Source organism: Dipodomys spectabilis, unplaced genomic scaffold (genome assembly GCF_019054845.1).
Source record: "Dipodomys spectabilis isolate Male_0828 unplaced genomic scaffold, ASM1905484v1 ptg000468l, whole genome shotgun sequence".
NCBI lineage: Eukaryota > Metazoa > Chordata > Mammalia > Rodentia > Heteromyidae > Dipodomys > Dipodomys spectabilis.
The window spans coordinates 843,490-861,364 of record NW_024871145.1 but is presented as its reverse complement, the minus strand read 5'-3'; the positions used below and the strand labels follow the sequence as shown (position 1 = coordinate 861,364).

Genomic DNA, 17,875 nt, shown 5'->3' with positions numbered 1-17,875 from the left:
AGAGACGCCTGGCTCTGTCTCTTTCCCACCATTCTTAATAACTTTTCTACTATACAAGCCAAATAAATAGCAGGACACTAAAGCATTAATTACAACAGCCTTTCTCCTCTGTGTTAAATAATTCTGTGTCTACTCATCCTCCTTGGAAATTTAAGATCAAAGCAATACAATAGTGGGATGTAAAATGAGATCATCATAATTAAATGGTATATATGAAGCCTTTGTGTGTGCATATATGTCTACACTGTGCATTGTGGAAAGCAAGTTAAAGACTTTCTTAGTAGTGGGAATAATTAATACTGATAGAGATGTGGAAATTGTGAGCAATACAGCAACTAGATGATGCTAATGTAAGAGCTTATTTTACCATGGTTTAGCTAATAAGAACAGCCAAAACAAAAAGCCCCAAATCCATAACTATATCCCATTTTTAAAGGTCTATGTCAAACACTCATTGTAGCACATACCTGTACAGGAGGATTGTGAGTTTGAGGCCAACCTGGGCTATGTAGTGAGACCTTGTTTAAAAACAAAGTCAATATCAGCTGAAAAAATCTCCTTGCTCTCCTTTCCCACCAGCCCTGGTGATGGACACTCCTTCCCTATGAGGTCTATGAATGAATCTCAGAACCCACTGCTAGCAAATGAAGAACCCTGGGAAGACAATGAAGATGACAATCGAGGTAAGTAGGCTCAGAAGAAAGTCTTTTCTCTGTTCAGCAGACCAGATCCATGTTAATATAACTAATGTAATGTGAGTAGATCATGTGCACAGATTTTATAAGCATGCTAGCTTTGTAAATGCTTTTATTTATGGAGGAGGGAACGTCTGGCTGGATTTGTTTAGCAAATGCCAGTAGCTAAGGTAGCATTATTGACAGCTTGCGAGGTGTCTTACAAGTTTTGTGATATCATGATTTATTACTAGTCAGATAAATCAGAAAATATAAACATGGGCTTATCTGTAACCAATCTCACCAGATGTAGTTCAATCATTCATTCCTATGGGTTAACTTTTTTTTCCTTTTCTTTTGCCAGTCTTGGGGCTTGAACTTAGGGCCTGGGCACTGTCTCTGAGCTTCTTTTGCTCAAGGCTACCACTCTACCACTTGAGCCACAGTACTACTTCCTGCTTTTTCTGCTTATCTGGAATCAAGGGCTTCATGCATGCTTGGCAAACATTCTGCCATTAAGCCACATTCCCAGTCCATGGTTAAGTTTTCTTTAAATCCTTATGTGTATTACCTTTCAGAATACGTTAGGACTGGGCACCAGTGGCTCATGTCCACAAGCCTACCTACTCAGGAGGCTGAGATCTGAGGATTGTGCTTCAAAGCCATCTCAGGCAGGAAAGTCTGTGAGGCTCTTTATTTCCAATTAACCACCAAGAAGCCAGAAGTTAGGCTCTGGCTTATGTAGTAGCCTTGAACAAAAAAGCAAGCAAGAATATGAAGCCCTGAATTCAAATCCCAGTACTACCACAAAATAAAAATAAAAAAGAATAGTTTAAATGTGCTGAGAAGTAACAAGTATGCAGTGGCAAGCCTACACATAAACGTAGTAGGAGCAAAGGAAAAATCAGGAAGCAGAAATTTGCATTTCCAAGTTTCTCCAACCAGACCATTGGTTTGTCTTGAGACTTCCTGTGGAGAGTCAAAAGTTAGGTGGTAATGCCATATATCCCCATTAATACCGTAGTCTTTCATTAATACCGTACTGTTTCTTATTTTTATATGTGTTTTATTGTAAAAATACTGTACAGAGGAGTTACAGTTACATGAGTAAGGTAATGAGTACATTTCCTATCCAGCATTATTACCTTCCCCTTTATTTTCCCCTTTCCATCCCTTCCCTCCCTACCTCCCCAACTCTACCTGTTCCCACCCCCCTTCCCCCCACCCCCAACGAAGTTGTAAAGTTCATTTTCAACATATTGTCTTGTATATCTCATTGTTACAATGGGTCAACCTGTATCCTTATTTCAACATTTTGTTATTTCCCTTCCCCTCCTCAAATTAGAAAAATGTATATAGAAGATTGAAGGCACTGGAATCAATTACAGTGAAAACAGGGGTTATAACATGGGAGAAAAACATACCAAAGAAACAACAACAACAAAAAAACCTCACATAGTACATTATAAATACGTTAAAAAAAACAATAGCAAGAAAGAAAAAACCACTTGTGTCCCGATCTTGAGGTTCATTTTGCTTAACATCATCTTTTTTTTTGGGGGGGGGGGGTCCGGTTGTGGGGCCTGAACTCTGGGCCTGGGCGCTGTCCCTCAGCTTTTCAGCTCAAGGCTAGCACTCTACCATTTGAGCCACAGCACCACTTCCGGCTTTTTTCTTTTTCGCTTATGTGGTGCTGAGGAATCGAACCCAGGGCCTCAGGCATGCAAGGCAAGCGCTTTACCACTGAGCCACCTCCCCAGCCCCATCGTCATCTTTTTTAAAAATTTAATTTAATTTTTTTTGGTCGGTCGTGGGGGCTGAATTCTGGGCCTGGGCGCTGTTCCTCAGCTCTTCAGCTCAAAGCTAGCACCCTACCACTTGAGCCATAGTGCCACTTCCGGCTTTTTTCTGCTTATATGGTACTGAGGAATCAAACCCAGGGCCTTGTGCATGCAAGGCAAGCACTCTACCATTAAGCCAATTTCCCAGCCCCTTAACATCATCTTATATGGACATATGTACATAGTTTTTGACCTTTTATGCTTGTCTTAGACATATACTAGTTCTTGCAAATAAGGGAAACCATGGGACCTATATTTCTTTGGGCCTGACTCACTTCACTTAGCATAACTTTTTCCAAGTCTTTCTATTTCCCAACAAATGGAGCGATGTCATTCTTTCTGATGGAGGCATAGATTTCATATATATATTTGTGCTGGTAGCTTTAGGATAGCCTTGTTTGTGATCATTTGGGTAAATGCCCAAAAGTGAGATTGTTGGGTCATAGGGGAGCTCTATGTGGAGTCTTTTGAGGAACTTCCATACTCTTTCCAAAGTGGTTGAATAAGTTTACAATTCCACCAACAATGCAGTAGGGTTCCCTTTTGGCCACATCCCCTCCAGCATCTATTGTTATTAGATTTCTTGATTATAGCCATTCTAACTGGGGTGAGGTGGAATCTCAATGTAGTTTTGATTTGCATTTCTTTTATGGCCAGAGAAATTGAGCATTTCTTCATGTGTCTATTGGCCATTCTTATTTCCTCTTCAGAGAAGTTTCTCTTTAAGGTTTTAGCCCACTTATTTATTGGGCAGTTGTTTCTTTGAGGATTTGTTGTTGGGGCATTTAATTTTTTGAGTTCTAAGAATATTTTAGATATGAGACCCTGTCTGTTGTATGGGTAGTGACGATCTTCCCCCAATCCATGGGCTTTCTATTGATCTTGCTAGCTAGGTCCTTTGCCATGCAGAAGCTCTGCAGTTTCATGAAATCCCATTTGTCCCACTTTTCTTTGATTTGTTGTATTTCTAGGTCTTTATTAAGAAAATTTTGTCCTGTGCCAAGGAGCCCTAGAGTTTCTCCTATTCCTTCCTGTCATGTTTTCAGGGTGTCTGCTTTGACTTTGAGGTCTTTGATTCATTTGGAGTTGATTCTGGTGCAGGGTGATATATAAGGATCTAGCTTTAGTTTTCTACAGGTGTTTAACCAATTTTGCCAGCACCATTTATTGAAGAAGCTGTCTTTCTTCCATTCTATTTTTTTTAGCTCCCTTATCGAAGTTTACCCACCCCTGTTTCTATGCTTACATGTCGGGTCTGACTTTTTTTTGGCCTGTCCTGTGGCTTAACTCAGTGCTTGGTCACTGTCCCTGAGCTTGTTTTTGCTCTAGGCTAGCATTCCACCACATGAGCCACAGCACTACTTCTGGCTTTTTTTTTGTTTGTTTGTTTGTTTATGTGGTACTGAGGAATTGAACTCAGGGCTTCATGAATGCTAGGCAAGCACTCTACCACTAAGCCACATTCCCAGTCCCTGACTAATTTTTATGTTACTAAAACCAGCCAGCAGAGCAGTTTTTAGTTACTGTTCCAAGTCAAGCCATAACTAATCTGCAGCAATGTTGAGTAGAGTCATGTGATATTTACAAAAGGTACCTGGAGCCTGGCTCCAGTAGCTTCCACCTGTAATCCTAGCTACTCTGGAGGGTGATATCTAAGGATCACAGTTCAAAGTCAGCGCAGGCAGGAAAGTCTGTGAGAGTCTTATCTTCAATTAGCTACTCAGAAAAAGCCAGAAATAGCATTGTGGCTCAAGTGGTAGAGCACTTGAACAGAGAGGCTCAGGGACAGTGCCCAGATCCTGAGTTCAAGCCCCAGGCCAGCAAATAAAAAGGTACCTGGGGTAAATGTGGCTGAATAAGGACATGAAGAAGCATTGAGGTGGGTAGCAGACATGTGAAACAAATCTTTCTAAATGTTCAGTCAGTTAGATTATCCAGGCCCATGTTCTCTACCTGGAGAAGGAAGACAAAACACTGCAAGTTCATAATTATGAAGAAAATGGTTCTTACTCAATCTAAAAAATTTCCAACACAAGGAAGACCTTATAATCCTTATAATCCTGCTGATTACCTGAAAATTGAATATAGTTTGACCTACCCTCGTTATAAACTGAGTCTTCCTGGACAGACTTTTACTTCCAACTGTCATGAGTGCTAAGAACTCTTATTTTGACACTAAGAAACCTAGATGACAGGGTGCCAGTGGCTCATGCCTAAAATCCTAGCTACTCAGGCGGCTGAGACCTGATGATCACAGTTCAAACTAGCTCAAGTGGAGAAGTTTGAGAGACACTTATCTTTGATTAACTACCAAAAAGTCAGAAATGAAACTATGGTTCAAGTAGTAGAGTACCAGCCTTTTGCCAAAAAGCTAAGGGAGGGTGCCTGGGTCTTGAGCTCAAGCTCCAATACTAGTACAAAAAAAGAAGCCTAAACGTTAATAGAAATTAGAAATATATGGAAGCTTAACCTAGTTTGAAATAATTTTCCATAGTGGAAGACGAACTATTCCTAGCTAGGTTTTATGTTAGCAAGTATAGATATAGTACCACATCATGATCAGTTTACATTTTCAAAAGGAGTCTTCATTTTAAAAATGTATATAAATTGTAATGGTGATGTGCAGAGGTGTTACAGTTACACAAGTAAGGTAATGAGTATGTTTCTTTTCAAACAGTGTTACCCCCTCCCTCATTTTCTCCTGCTTTCCTTCCCCCTCATTTCCCTCTTCCCCAAGTTGTAAAGTTCATTTCCAACATAGTGTTTACTGAGTATTGCTGTTGCGTTGGTTCACCCTACGTCCCACAATTTCTGTGAATAAATTTATATATTATAGAGAACTATTTTTTTTACTTTTTTCCACCCTTTGACTGTCATGTTAGGTAGGAATTATTATTAATACCATTTCCCATTTTATAACTGAAGAAATTGAGATTAGGATATGTTAAGTAATTTATCCAAGATTATATAGCAAGAAAGAGGCAATGCTTGAATTCAAATGAAGGTACCCCAATTCCAAATCCTTAAATTTTCAATATAATGTTATATCTCTCTCAACAAATCACAGCACTGAGGTTTGGTGCCATCTTGATATCTGAAGCATACATCTGTTAATTAAGCCAAATATTTATAAACTATAATCCTCTTTTAGCTTTATCAAGACTACTCATCTTACATCGATATTTTTTAAATTCATTCAACCTATTCTAATATCTAACAACTTTATTAGAAAGGGTTACAGTTTTAGTACTACTAGGGTTTGAACTCAGGCCCTCATGCTTTCTAGGCAGATACTCTGCCACTTGAGTCACACTTCCAACACCTTTTGGGGTTGGTTATGTTTAAGATAGAGTCTAGCTTTAAGCCTGGGCTAGCCTCTACTTGTACTTCCCTGTTTCAATGGAGATGACAGGTGGTAACATTGTACCCAGCCATTGTGCTTCCCCAGTATCTGAGATTAATAGATGCATGCTACCACACCCAGTTGTTGGTGACATGGAGTCTCGTGTACTTACTTTTGCCTGACCTGGTCTGGAACCATGATCCCCAATCTCTGCCTTTCAAGTAGCTAGGAGTACAGACTTCAGCCACTACCTCCAGCTGAAAATGATACTTTTCTTATTCCACTTTCAAAGCCTAGTCATATGGCTTCAAATACCAGTTAGAGAATCTTGTTTTTCACAAATGCTAGGTCTGCCAGAAACTTAGAAGACCTAAATGCCCATCTTCAAGTGCAAGAAGCCAATGAAAGTCCAAGCAGTTGAGCAGAGCAAGGATTATAATCCAGTGCCCTCATTTTAAAGAGTGGAGAAGCTGAGTTTTTAGGTAGATTTTCTCACATGATGTAGCTAGAGGCTAAGATGAATCTAGGGCTTGAAAGCTGCTGTTATTTAGATTTCGAGATAAAATTTAAACTGGGATTCATTGGTTCAATCAATTTTGCTATAGGTAAAAGAAAACTTTAAATCAAGAAGGCCTAAGGAGACAAACATGATGGTTCACACCTGTAATGCTAGCTACTCAGGAGACTGAAATCAGAAAGGTTGCTGTTCAAGATCAGCTCAAGCAAAAACTCTTAAGACAAGTTTTCAACCAATAGACAGGCATGGTTGTGTGAACTGTTTATCCCAGCCAGGTGGGAGGCTGGGATCAGGAAGATCATAGTTCCAGGTATCCCAGGCAATAAAGGTTGCAAGACTCAGCTCAATGGAAGAAAGTTTGACAAGAAGATGCATGTCTGTCATCCTGGTTACAGTGAGAAGGGTAGCATACGAAGATCTACTGTCCGGGTATGGGCTGAGGCAAAAAAGCAAGACTCTTTATCAACCAAACCAGTAAAATAAAGGGCTGGAAGAAGAGGAAGGAGAAAGAAGAGGAAGCCTGGATTGCAACTCAATAGTAGAGGACTTGCATAACACACAGATAGAGCCCTGGGTTTGAGCTCTAGTACTGCAGATCAATCAATCAGTCAATCAATCAAGTGAGTTAGTAAGTGCAGGCAGTCTTTCCATAGAAAGAAGAAAGTAACTCCCAGATAACAGTGCTTCAGAATATTCCTCTTCACTTGAGGCACTGTGGGAATTTGTCATCACATTCAACTTTGATAAGCCAAGACAGGTAAACTGCCCTTCTTGCTATTTCAGTAATTCTATTTTCTTCAGCTCAACACATTGTCCTGCATTGCTGGACATGTTTGACACATCATCAGATGTTTACACAAATAAATGCAATTCAAAGGGAGCAACAATGTATGCATTTTCCCTTACTGGATTTATGACTTTTCCTTCCCTGTTTGGGACCTAGAGAAGTGACTTGTGCTGGAGATTTACTTTTGTATGTGTTCTAAGTTCTTTTCATCTTTTTATATAAAATGATTTCTTACAACTTTGGCCGGGAGAGGGGTAGGGAAGGGAGATGGGAAGGGATGGGAAAGGGAAACAAAGGAGGAGGCAAGAATGCTTGATAAGAAATGTACTCATTACCTTGCCCATGTAATTGTAACCCCTTTGTAAGGTATTTTCGCAATAAAAAAAATAGTACAATAAAAAAAGAAAGGAAGGAAGGAAAGAAAGAAAGAAAGAAAGAAAGAAGGAAAGAAGAAGGAAGGAAAAGTAAGAAAGAAAGAGGAGAAAGGAAAGAAAAGAAGGTGGTGCTTTCCGCTAAACCATATTCTCAGCTGTTCCCATTTTCTGGGCAGAACTGATTATATACAAACAATGCATTTTTTTCTTTTTTAGACTATATATATATATATATATAATTGTGTTATTTTTTGTTTTTTGTTTTTGTTGGTTGTGGGGCTTGAACTCTGGGCCTGGAAACTGTCGCTCCGCTCTTCAGCTCAAGGCTAGCAGTCTACTACTTGAGCCACAGCGCCTTTTCTGTTTATGTGGTGCTGAGGAATCGAACCCAGGGCCTCATGCATGTAAGGCAAGCACTCTACCACTGAGCCATCTTCCCAGCTCTCTCTCTCTCTCTCTCTCTCTCTCTCTATATATATATATATATGTATATATATATATAGTCTTTAACCTATAAAATCTCTATTTTAAAGAGGAAAGAACTAAGTAAAGAAACATCTTTATTAAATGAAGAGATTTAAACAGGCTTCTATGGTATCAATTTTAAAAGAAACTAATTATCATACAAGCGCATAGAAAATATGCAAATAAAGTATACATATGCATATAATTTTCTACAAGCATCTTTTTAGAGACTTTTGACAGACTTGTTATACTTTAGCTTATTTTTTATTTTTTATTATTATTGTAAAGATACTGTACAGAGTGGTTACAGTTACATGAGTAAGGTAATAAGTACATTTCCTATAGAACATTGTTACCTCCTCCTTTGTTTTTCCCCTACTATCCCTTCCCTCCCCACCTCCCCAACTTCTCCCTCCCCTGCCCCAAGTTGTAAAGTTCATTTTCAACAAAATGTCTTGTATGCCTCATTGTTACCATGGGTCAATCTGTATCCTTGTTTCAGTACTTTGTTATTTCTCTTCTCCTCCCCAAATTAGAAAAATGTATATACAAGATGCAGGGCACCAGAATCAAACACAGTGACAACAGGGGTTATACCATAGGGGAAGAAGGTACCAAAGAAACAAAAAAATCACATAGTACATTAAAAACAACAGCAACAAAAAAAACTTCTTGTGTCCCTGCCTTGGGGTTCATTTCGCCTAGCATCAGCTAAGCTTTTGACCTTTTCTGCTTGTACAGTAAGATTATCCTAGACATATACTAGTTATTGCAAATAAGGAAAACCATGGGACTTATGTTTCTTTGGTTCTGGCTTACTTCACTTAATATAATTTTTTCCAAGTCTTTCCGTTTCCTAACAAACGGGGCTGTGTCATTCTTTCTGATGGAGGCAAGGAATTCATATATATATGTATACATATAAAATATATGTATACATATATATATATAAAAACACACACATATATATTTCACATTTTCTTGATCCATTCATCTACTGAGGGACATCTGGGTTGGTTCCATATCATAGCTATGGTGAATAACACTGCAACAAACATAGTTGTGCTGGTGGCTTTAGTATGGCCTTGTTTGTGATCGTTTGGGTAAATGCCCAGAAGTGGGATTGCTGGGTCATAGGGGAGCTCTATGTGGAGCCTTTTGAGGAACTTCCATACTGCTTTCCAAAGTGGTTGAACAAGTTTACAATTCCACCATCAATGTAGGAGGGTTCCCTTTTGGCCACATCCCCTCCAGCATATGTTGTTATTATAGCCATTCTAATTGGGGTGAGGTGGAATCTCAATATTGTTTTGATTTGCATTTCTTTTATGGCCAGAGAAGCTGAGCATTTCTTCATGTGTCTATTGGCCATTCTTACTTCCTCTTCAGAGATTTCTCTCTTTAAGTCTTTAGCCCACTTATTAATTGGGCGATTATTTCTTTGAGGATTTGTTGTTAGGGCATTTAATTTTTTGAGTTCTAAGTATATACTTTAGCTTATTTTGAGGAAGTGATTCAGAAATAAATGTGTGTTCTATTACTGCTTTGCCCATTACAAATTTTCCTGTAGTTTATATATTAAAATTAGAGGTTACAATATGTCTTTTTTCCTTTGTTCTATTTTTTCATGATTTTTAAAACATTTTTTATTACCTTTAAGTAGTTGTACAAAGAAGTTCCCATTCTACAAAATAATGTCTTTATACTAATATATTCAAAATTGGCATCTATTTCTTACAAACTGGATGAGTAACCTCTATAGCTCTGTCTATTGTGCCATGAGTAATAAAAATGGGCATGAGTGTCAGGGAAATATTTAAATGCAAACGTCTATGAGTCAATACCTATCTCTATGTAAAACCATACAGAAACCCTCAGCCTCTCAATATTTTCTTAAAGACTGATTTCTCAATATTTTTATTTTATGGCTCTGGTGCCTTTCTGAATATTCTATGTCCTTTTATTCTTCAGTAGGTAACAAAGCCTAAGCCATTTTCCAATAATAAATTTTTAAATTAGTTACTGAACTCTTTTGATCTTGCAAGTTTGAGATGTAGCAATCCAGAGATGGTAACCATAGTCAAATTCCTTGAACAGTGAACTTAACAAAGACATTGCAAAGACTCCAGCAGCACAGCAGGGACTTTTTCCACTTTTGAGTTGTGAGACTAGGATCCTACAATGCACCCTCAAGAGTATCCCCGCCCCCTCCCCCCCATCTCAGGACCTCCTATTAGACTCCATCTCTTAAAGTTTCTCCAACTGCCAGTAATGCCATGCTAGAGGCCAAGCCTTCAACACATGGGTTTTTTATATACACATACATAATGAAAAGATTATTGCAGGCAAGCTGTTTGACATAGACATCATCTCACAGGCTTCTTTTAATAATAAAAACATCTAAAATCTTCTCACTTAGGAAAATGGTATTATATCGCTTCTCATCCTTTTGGCTAAGATCAAGTGTAGGAAAATGGTATTATATAGTATATAGTTATCTATAGTCCTGGTGCTGCCCTTTAGATCTTCCCATTCCTCCCCAAACCTCTGCCTGCCTAGGGTAACTACTGTTCCATTCTATTTCTGTGTATTTGACCCTTGTTTTAGAGATCATATAATTTTTGTTTGGTATTTGGCTTATTTTACTTGAAATAATGTCCTCCAGTTTCATCCATTTTGTTGAAAATGGCAGAATTTCCTTTCTTTTTTAAAGTTGAACAACTCCCATTGTGTGTGTGTATGTGTACTTCACAAATTCCTTTTTTAATTGTAAAGCTGATATACAGAGGAGTTATAGTTACATAAGTAAGGAAATGAGTACAATTCTTGTCTAATATTGTTCACCCCTCCCTTGTTTTCTCCACTCCCCCCCCAACTACCTTCCCCCCACTCACAAATTCTTTATACACATATCCATACACAGACACTTTGGTTGTTGCCGTATCTTGACTTTTGCAAATAATGCTGCAATGAACATGCACCTGTATAACCTACCATGTCTTATTTTAGAGAACCTCTGTACTGTTTCCTCCAGTGATTGTAGCAACTGGTATTCCCATCGGCGAGGTATGAGGGTTCCTTTGTCTCTGCATTCTCACCAATACTTGTTATCTTTTTTTTTCTTTTTTTTCTTTTTTAGCCTTGCAAGCGCAAGGCCTCAAAAAATGGGTTTAAGACTCAGAGTTGTTCCTCTCCACGGAAATCTTTAGTAAAAGGCGAAAGATTTATACGATCTGAAGAGAAACCAGAGTATTACTTGTTATCTTTTGACCTTTTGCATATGTGTGTGTGCACGCACACATGCATACAAGCATACCTGCCTGCATGTATGGGGGTTAAACCCAACTCCTCAAACATGCACAGCAAGTACTCTACCACTAAGCTACAACCTGAGCCCCATCTTTTGACTTTCCAGTAATAGCCATCCTGTGATGTAAAATGATCTCTCCTATGGTTTTCATGTGCGTTTCCTTGTTGATTTGGGTTTAGAGCACTTTTTTACTAATTTGTTGGTGATTACTATATCTGTCTACTTTGAAAAAAATTCTGTTTAGTCCTCTGTGCACGCGTGTGCGCGCGCGCGCGCACACACACACACACACACACACACACACACACACACACACACACACACACACACACACACACACACACACACACACACACACACACACACACCAATCCTAAGACTTGAACTCGGGGACTAGGTGCTGTCTCTGAGTTTTTCCAGTCAAGACTAGTATACTCTACCACTTGAACTACATGTCTATTTCCTGCTTTTTGGTGATTAATTGGAGGTAAGATTCTGGTGGATTTTTCTGCCCAGGCTGGCTCCAAACTGTGATTTTCCAATCTCAGCCTCCTGAGTGACTAGGATTACAGGTGTGAGTCTCCAGCACCTGGCCTTCTTCAATTTTTTTTTTACAACATTGCTTTATAGCTTTTAGCATACATACCTTTCATCTCCTTGGTTAAATTGATTCTTTTTCTTTACTGAGCATACTAGTTTATGAGATGGATTGATGCAGACAAAATGAAACTGCCTTCCCTATACCTTTTTTTTTTTTTAATGTACTTTATTGTAAAGGTGACTAACAGAAGGGCTATAGGCACATAAGTAAGGTAATAAGTACATTTCTTATGCTGGTCCTGGGGCTTGAACTCAGAGCCTGGATGCTACCCTTGAGCTTTTCTTCTCAAGGCTAGTGCCCTACCACTTGAGCCACAGCTCATTTCCAGCTTTTTGGTGGTTAACTGAAGATGAATCTCATAGACTTTCCTGCCTAGACTAGATTTGAACCACAATTCTCATATGTCAACCTTCTGAGTAACTAGGATTACAAGCATGAGCCACTGGCACCCGGCTCCTATATCTTTTTGTGTGATTATTCTTGGATTGTTTCCTCTGCTATATGCTAACAGCTTTTTAAGTGGACTTCTAAGCTCTTCCTGAGTTATTTTCATTCTTGGTTAAGTTTTAAATTATTGCTCTTTGTGGGAGCAGAGGAGGCCAGGGTTTCTTATTCTACCAGCTGATTAATAGCACCTAGAAGTATTTCTTTCATCAACATCTGTAATTGAATATTGATATCAACTGGCTCTAGAGATGTTCTTACTGAGAAATAAGTTAGTATACATAGGAATACAACCCACTTGTGAAGAAACTTTACTCTGAATACCTTACCAAGGAGGCATAAGAGGTTTGTTTTTACATTGTCTCAAATAAGCTACTTCAAATAAGTTGTAGTCAGGGAAGTTTGAATTGAACTGTGCAACAATGATTGGACAGACAACATCTTCCTTAACCCTTCTCCCATGAGGTTGCTATTTTAAGTATGGTTTTGCTGAGGCCTCCAAGAAGCAAGTCACTTGAGCCTAGTAGTCATCTCATGAGGCTTTTTTAAAAAAATTATTTATTTTTTAATGTGAGAATACCGTACAGAGGAGTTACAATTACATGGGCAAGATAACGAGTACATTTCTTATCAAGCATTGTTGCCTCCTCTTTGTGTAGGCTTGTTGGGTACTGGTAGCTCACATCCTAGCTATGCAGGAGGCTGAGGTCTGAGAATCATGGTTCAAAACCAAGCCCAGCAGGAAAGTCTATGTGACTTTTTTGTCGGTCATTGGGCTTGAACTCTGGGCCTGGGTGCTATCCCTCAGCTCTTCAGCTCTAAGGCTAGCATTCTACCACTTGAGCCACAGCGCCACTTCTGGTTTTCTGGTGGTTTATTGGAAATAAGAATCTCATGGTCTTTCTTGACCGGGCTGGCTTTGAACCATGATCCTCAGATCTCAGCCTCCTGAGTACCTAGGATTACAGGCATGAGCCACTGGCGCCCAGCTCTATGTGGCACTTATCTCGAATTAACCAGCAAAAGCCAGAAGTGGAGCTGTGGCTCAAGTGGTAGAATACCAACCTTGAGCAAAAAAAATCCTAAGAATCAGCATCCAGGCCCAAGATCAAGTCCCAGTACCTGCACAAAAAGGAGAAAAAAGTGTGTTGGCTTAACCCTAATACAGTCAAAACTTTCCAGATAAAAGTTATCCCAGTGTTTACAGGAACTTCTCCAATCCTCCTATTTTCTAGGATAAACCTAAACTCATAATAATTGACTTTTAAATGATTCCCTTACCTGGACCCACAAATTTGAGTCTTCATAAAAGATTATTAAAAATACTTAGTTTGTGAAGCTAAACTCAGCTTTGGTTTTGATATTAGTACCAAGTTAGACTTTTTTCTATTAAAAAATGATAAGACCTCTATCCACAAGGCTTAGCTTCTTTATTTTCTAGTAAAAAAAAAAAGTTAAAGCCAGAGCCTTTCCTCTTTTTACATAGCTCTTCCATCAGTCTCATTTGAGGATCCAATTGAGAGCTCCAGGTCAAGATCAAACTCTAGGGTACCTGATAATTATGCACAGCCTACTCTAGATGTTCTGTATCATGTACTAAGTATGACAAGAAAATATTTCAAAAGAATCTGATGATAAAAGAACTGAAATTCTCTTAACTAGCTCAAACTGCTTTTAACTCCAACTGAGACTTGAAATGAACTCTTGAATTTCTTTTGATAATTTTTAATAGAGTACATCCCGGGAGGGGATATTTTTAACAAGTTAAAAAAAATCCAGTGTGCATGTATGAGAATATCACAATGAAACCCCTTCATATCACAAATATATCTTAACTCAAGTGTAAAAAAAATCTCTATAATATAAAACCAAAATTGCTTGAATTTTCTAATACAACCTTCTGGTGTTAATGATCACTAGCACTTGAAGTACTAATCTCCCTCATGTCAAATGCTGAATAATTATCTTTAAAATATTGATTTTTGTCCCCTCGTATATGAAATTTTTTATACTTAGGCCGGTTTCTTATTCTTTTATTTGGACAAAGTGTTCTTTACATATACTCATTACTATTCAAGGTATAAAAGGTTTCTTTTCTTTTCTTTTCTTTTGTTGGTATTGGGGCCTGAACTCAGTGCCTAGGTGCTATCCCTTAGTTTTGTTTTTTTTGCTCAATGTTAGCACTCTACCACTTGAGACACACTTCCACTTCTGGCTTTTTCATGGTTAATTGGATAGTCTTGTGGAATTTTTCTTCCAGGGCTGGCTTTGAACCTCAATCCTCAGATCTCAGCCTTCTGAATAGCTAGCATTACAGTTATGAGCCACCAATACTCAGCTCTGATTTATTTTTGATCTCGTAGTTTCTGCTGCCATGACAAATTTCCTGTTAGAAAGACTAACAGAAAAAATTAGCTACTATTTATGGAGAGCATACTATAGTTTGGATACTGGACCCATAATGAGCATTAAAATAGTACAGTCTATGAACTAATAGAGACATACATGGAAAACATGCATGGAAAATTGTCCAACTTCACATAATACAAGATATGTGTAGTTAGGCTAATTCAGTGGGCAAACTGGTATCAACTGGATGTGACCTTTGATACAAGACTAAACTTCATTTTATGGATGATCAGAAACTGTGGAGGGTTTTTTTTTTTTAAGTAGAGGAAAGAATAGAAAAATGTTATTTTTGGAAGATGATGAAATGATACACTTATCAAAGCACATTTTCGCCATATGGCAGAGGTGGCTGTGATTCCTAGACCTTGAAAGAGAATTGGTGAGGGCCCTTGTCTTCATCACAACTCACACTCTCCAAGTGTATTGTGTATACAAGAGCTGTGGTTCTGAGATAAGAGGCCTTTCACATCAAGAGCTTCATTGTTAGAAGATACATCTCTGGGTGAAGTTTTGTGCAATCATCTCCCAGTCAAAAACAGCCATTGAATCTTGCTTGAAGCAAACATTACTTTATCACTGTGCTTCAGGCTTAACCGTACTTGAATGATAATGCCTGAGGAGCTTTGAACACTGCTACGGGACTTAGACCAGGTCTTACATTAAATTCATGATTTCTACCTGAAAAGTACTTCTTCAGGAGCACAAGATTGCCCTTATTTTTTCTCCCTAGATAGTGTTAATGGATGAAGACAGTTTTGGGAAAGTCCTTAGTCTCAGGCAATTCTTTACCAACTTTCCACAAGGGAATTCAAGATACATTGACCTATACTAGAGCCTTCCAAACTAGTTTTCACATGAGCCATATCCTTATCATTAGACATTTGTGGATCTTTTCCAATAGGCTATTTTCTCTCTTATTCCTACATGTGGGTGACAGTACTATTCTTGGGTAGAATGTCTAGCTGGTTGACCAAAAATATAAAAGGAAAGGGAAGAGAAACTCATTTATTCAGTGTATTTGGAAGATAAGACATCCACAAGAAGAGCTGTGTAACAAAACACAATGCAGGATATGTTACTGACCAAATAATTAAAACTGTGAAGTGTTTGCAATAGGATCTCAAAGGAAAGGATCCTGTAAACTAGACTAATCAGAAAAGGCTTCACAGAGTAGGTAGGATTTGGACCTCAAAGATTAAATAGGACTTGGATTGGTGGCAAGAGGAAGGAGGTATGTGGTATAAGGAAAGTCATAGGTGTTATTCATGAGACCCCAAACTGAGAGAGAAGGACAGGAAGAATGCTCCCTAGCTCCAGTAAAGAGTTTAGGAAGTAGAGGACTAGATGTGGAAATCAATGAAATCAGAGACCTTATCATCTTAATTTTCTTATTCTCTGCACCTTTAGCAAAATATAGTTGCACAGGTGGTTGAGAGTGGCTCACTCAGGAGACTGAGATCTGAGGATCACTGTTTGAAGCCAATCCAGGCAGGAAAGTCCACGACATTCTTATCTCCTATTAACCAACAAAAAGCTGGAAGTGGAGCTGTGGCTCAAGTGGTAGAATTCTGGCCTTGAGCAACAAAGCTCAGGGACAACACCCAGGCCCTGAATTCAAGCCGCAGGACCAGCACAAGAAAACAAAAATACATTTGCACATGGAAAAAGATGATTCTAAGGACACAACTAGCATTTGTTGAATGCCTATTATGTGCCAAGTGATATACAGGCTTTGTTACATTAAATATTCATACTCACTCAATGAGTAGTACATATTAAATAACCTAATTTTTATAGAAAATAAAACTCAAACTCAGAGAACCTGACAGTCACATACCTATGTAAGTCATTGATCCTGGCTCCAAAGTCCAAATCCTTGATCTCCGTCACACCCAGGATCTCTCCTTTGCTCCTCTTTCCTGTCTAGTTTATATGTCTTCTTTATTTTTAATATTTTTATTGTAAAAATAGTGTGCAAAAGGGTTACAGTTATATGAATAAGGTAATGAGTACATTTCCTATTGAGCATTGTTACCTAGAGCATTACCTCAGGGTCTATGCTTTGTTCACCAAAAATAGAAGGGAGGAAAAACCTTCTCCTGCATGGGAAGCACTTCTCAGTTCTGACACTAGGTTATACATGTGACTTTTGGACATCTTTTCTCTAGACCTCAGGTTCAATTCCATGATATCTACCCCAACTTCACCTCCATGTGTGGTCTTTTTCTCAGCCCATCTGGCACTGAGGAGTAAGAAGTCAAATGGATTTACTACAACCTCATATGTATATATATATATATATATATATATATATATATATATATATATATATATATATATATATATATATGTAATGTTACAAAATATACAAAAATCTACTACAAACATTATAAATGTATGTCCACATTCTGGACCAAATTTATTAATTCATGAATTCTCTGTATAAACATTTGTATCACCTGGACCATTTTGGCCATTGCCATTTGCCTTTGCTGAACTGTAGAAACTCAAGATCATCCTTGAAAACATCAAACACTAGGTTAGGGGAAGGCCTGTTTCTTTGAGTAGCTAGACATCTGCAAGTGACTTTCTGCTCATGTTCCCATGGCCTTAGCACTTGGAAAAATAGACAGTAATATCATGGATGTTCATTTCCTGCTTTTCCTATGTTGTCCGACCCTGAACTCCAACTTAGTTCCTGAAGTAATTTAATTCTTCAATCAGTGAGTTCAATTCAGACAAAACTTTCTGAAAGAATACTTCAAACACAGCATTGTGGAGGTATATAAAGATAAATCAAAGTCCTCTATCCTTAAGAAAATCACAATTGCAAGGGGAAATGGGAAGAGTACAGAATTCTAACACATTGTCATACCTGATAGAGGATTAACCTGGTGCTGAGCACTATGTGATACCCATAGTAAGTGGATATCCTAACCCTAACACTGAGTATTTGAATAAAAGAGGGGAGAGTTAAATATCATACTAGGGAGAGTTGTGAGGAAGAGTCAGGACTTAAGCCAGATGCTATTGAGTAGCATCAGTATAGGTTCTAGAAGAAAATAAATAGTATCTAATATGTATATTATTTTATATGCATATGAAGAGGC

The 17,875-nt window shown here is 38.3% G+C and overlaps 1 protein-coding gene and 1 non-coding gene across 3 annotated transcripts in view; one reads left to right on the top strand and one right to left on the bottom strand.

Annotated features, from left to right (window-relative positions):
- Nucleotides 1-17,875, top strand: part of Zdhhc15 (zinc finger DHHC-type palmitoyltransferase 15) — a 105,133-nt gene that overhangs the window by 70,561 nt on the left and 16,697 nt on the right. For both annotated transcript variants that reach the window (XM_042668688.1, XM_042668687.1), the window contains one exon: nt 580-683. In XM_042668688.1, the coding sequence (XP_042524622.1) occupies nt 580-683 (104 nt within the window). The remainder of the gene's footprint in view (nt 1-579; nt 684-17,875) is intronic.
- On the bottom strand, nt 11,139-11,254 carry LOC122098268. Its single transcript, XR_006145706.1, has one exon. It is a non-coding gene; the product is annotated as a U5 spliceosomal RNA (small nuclear RNA).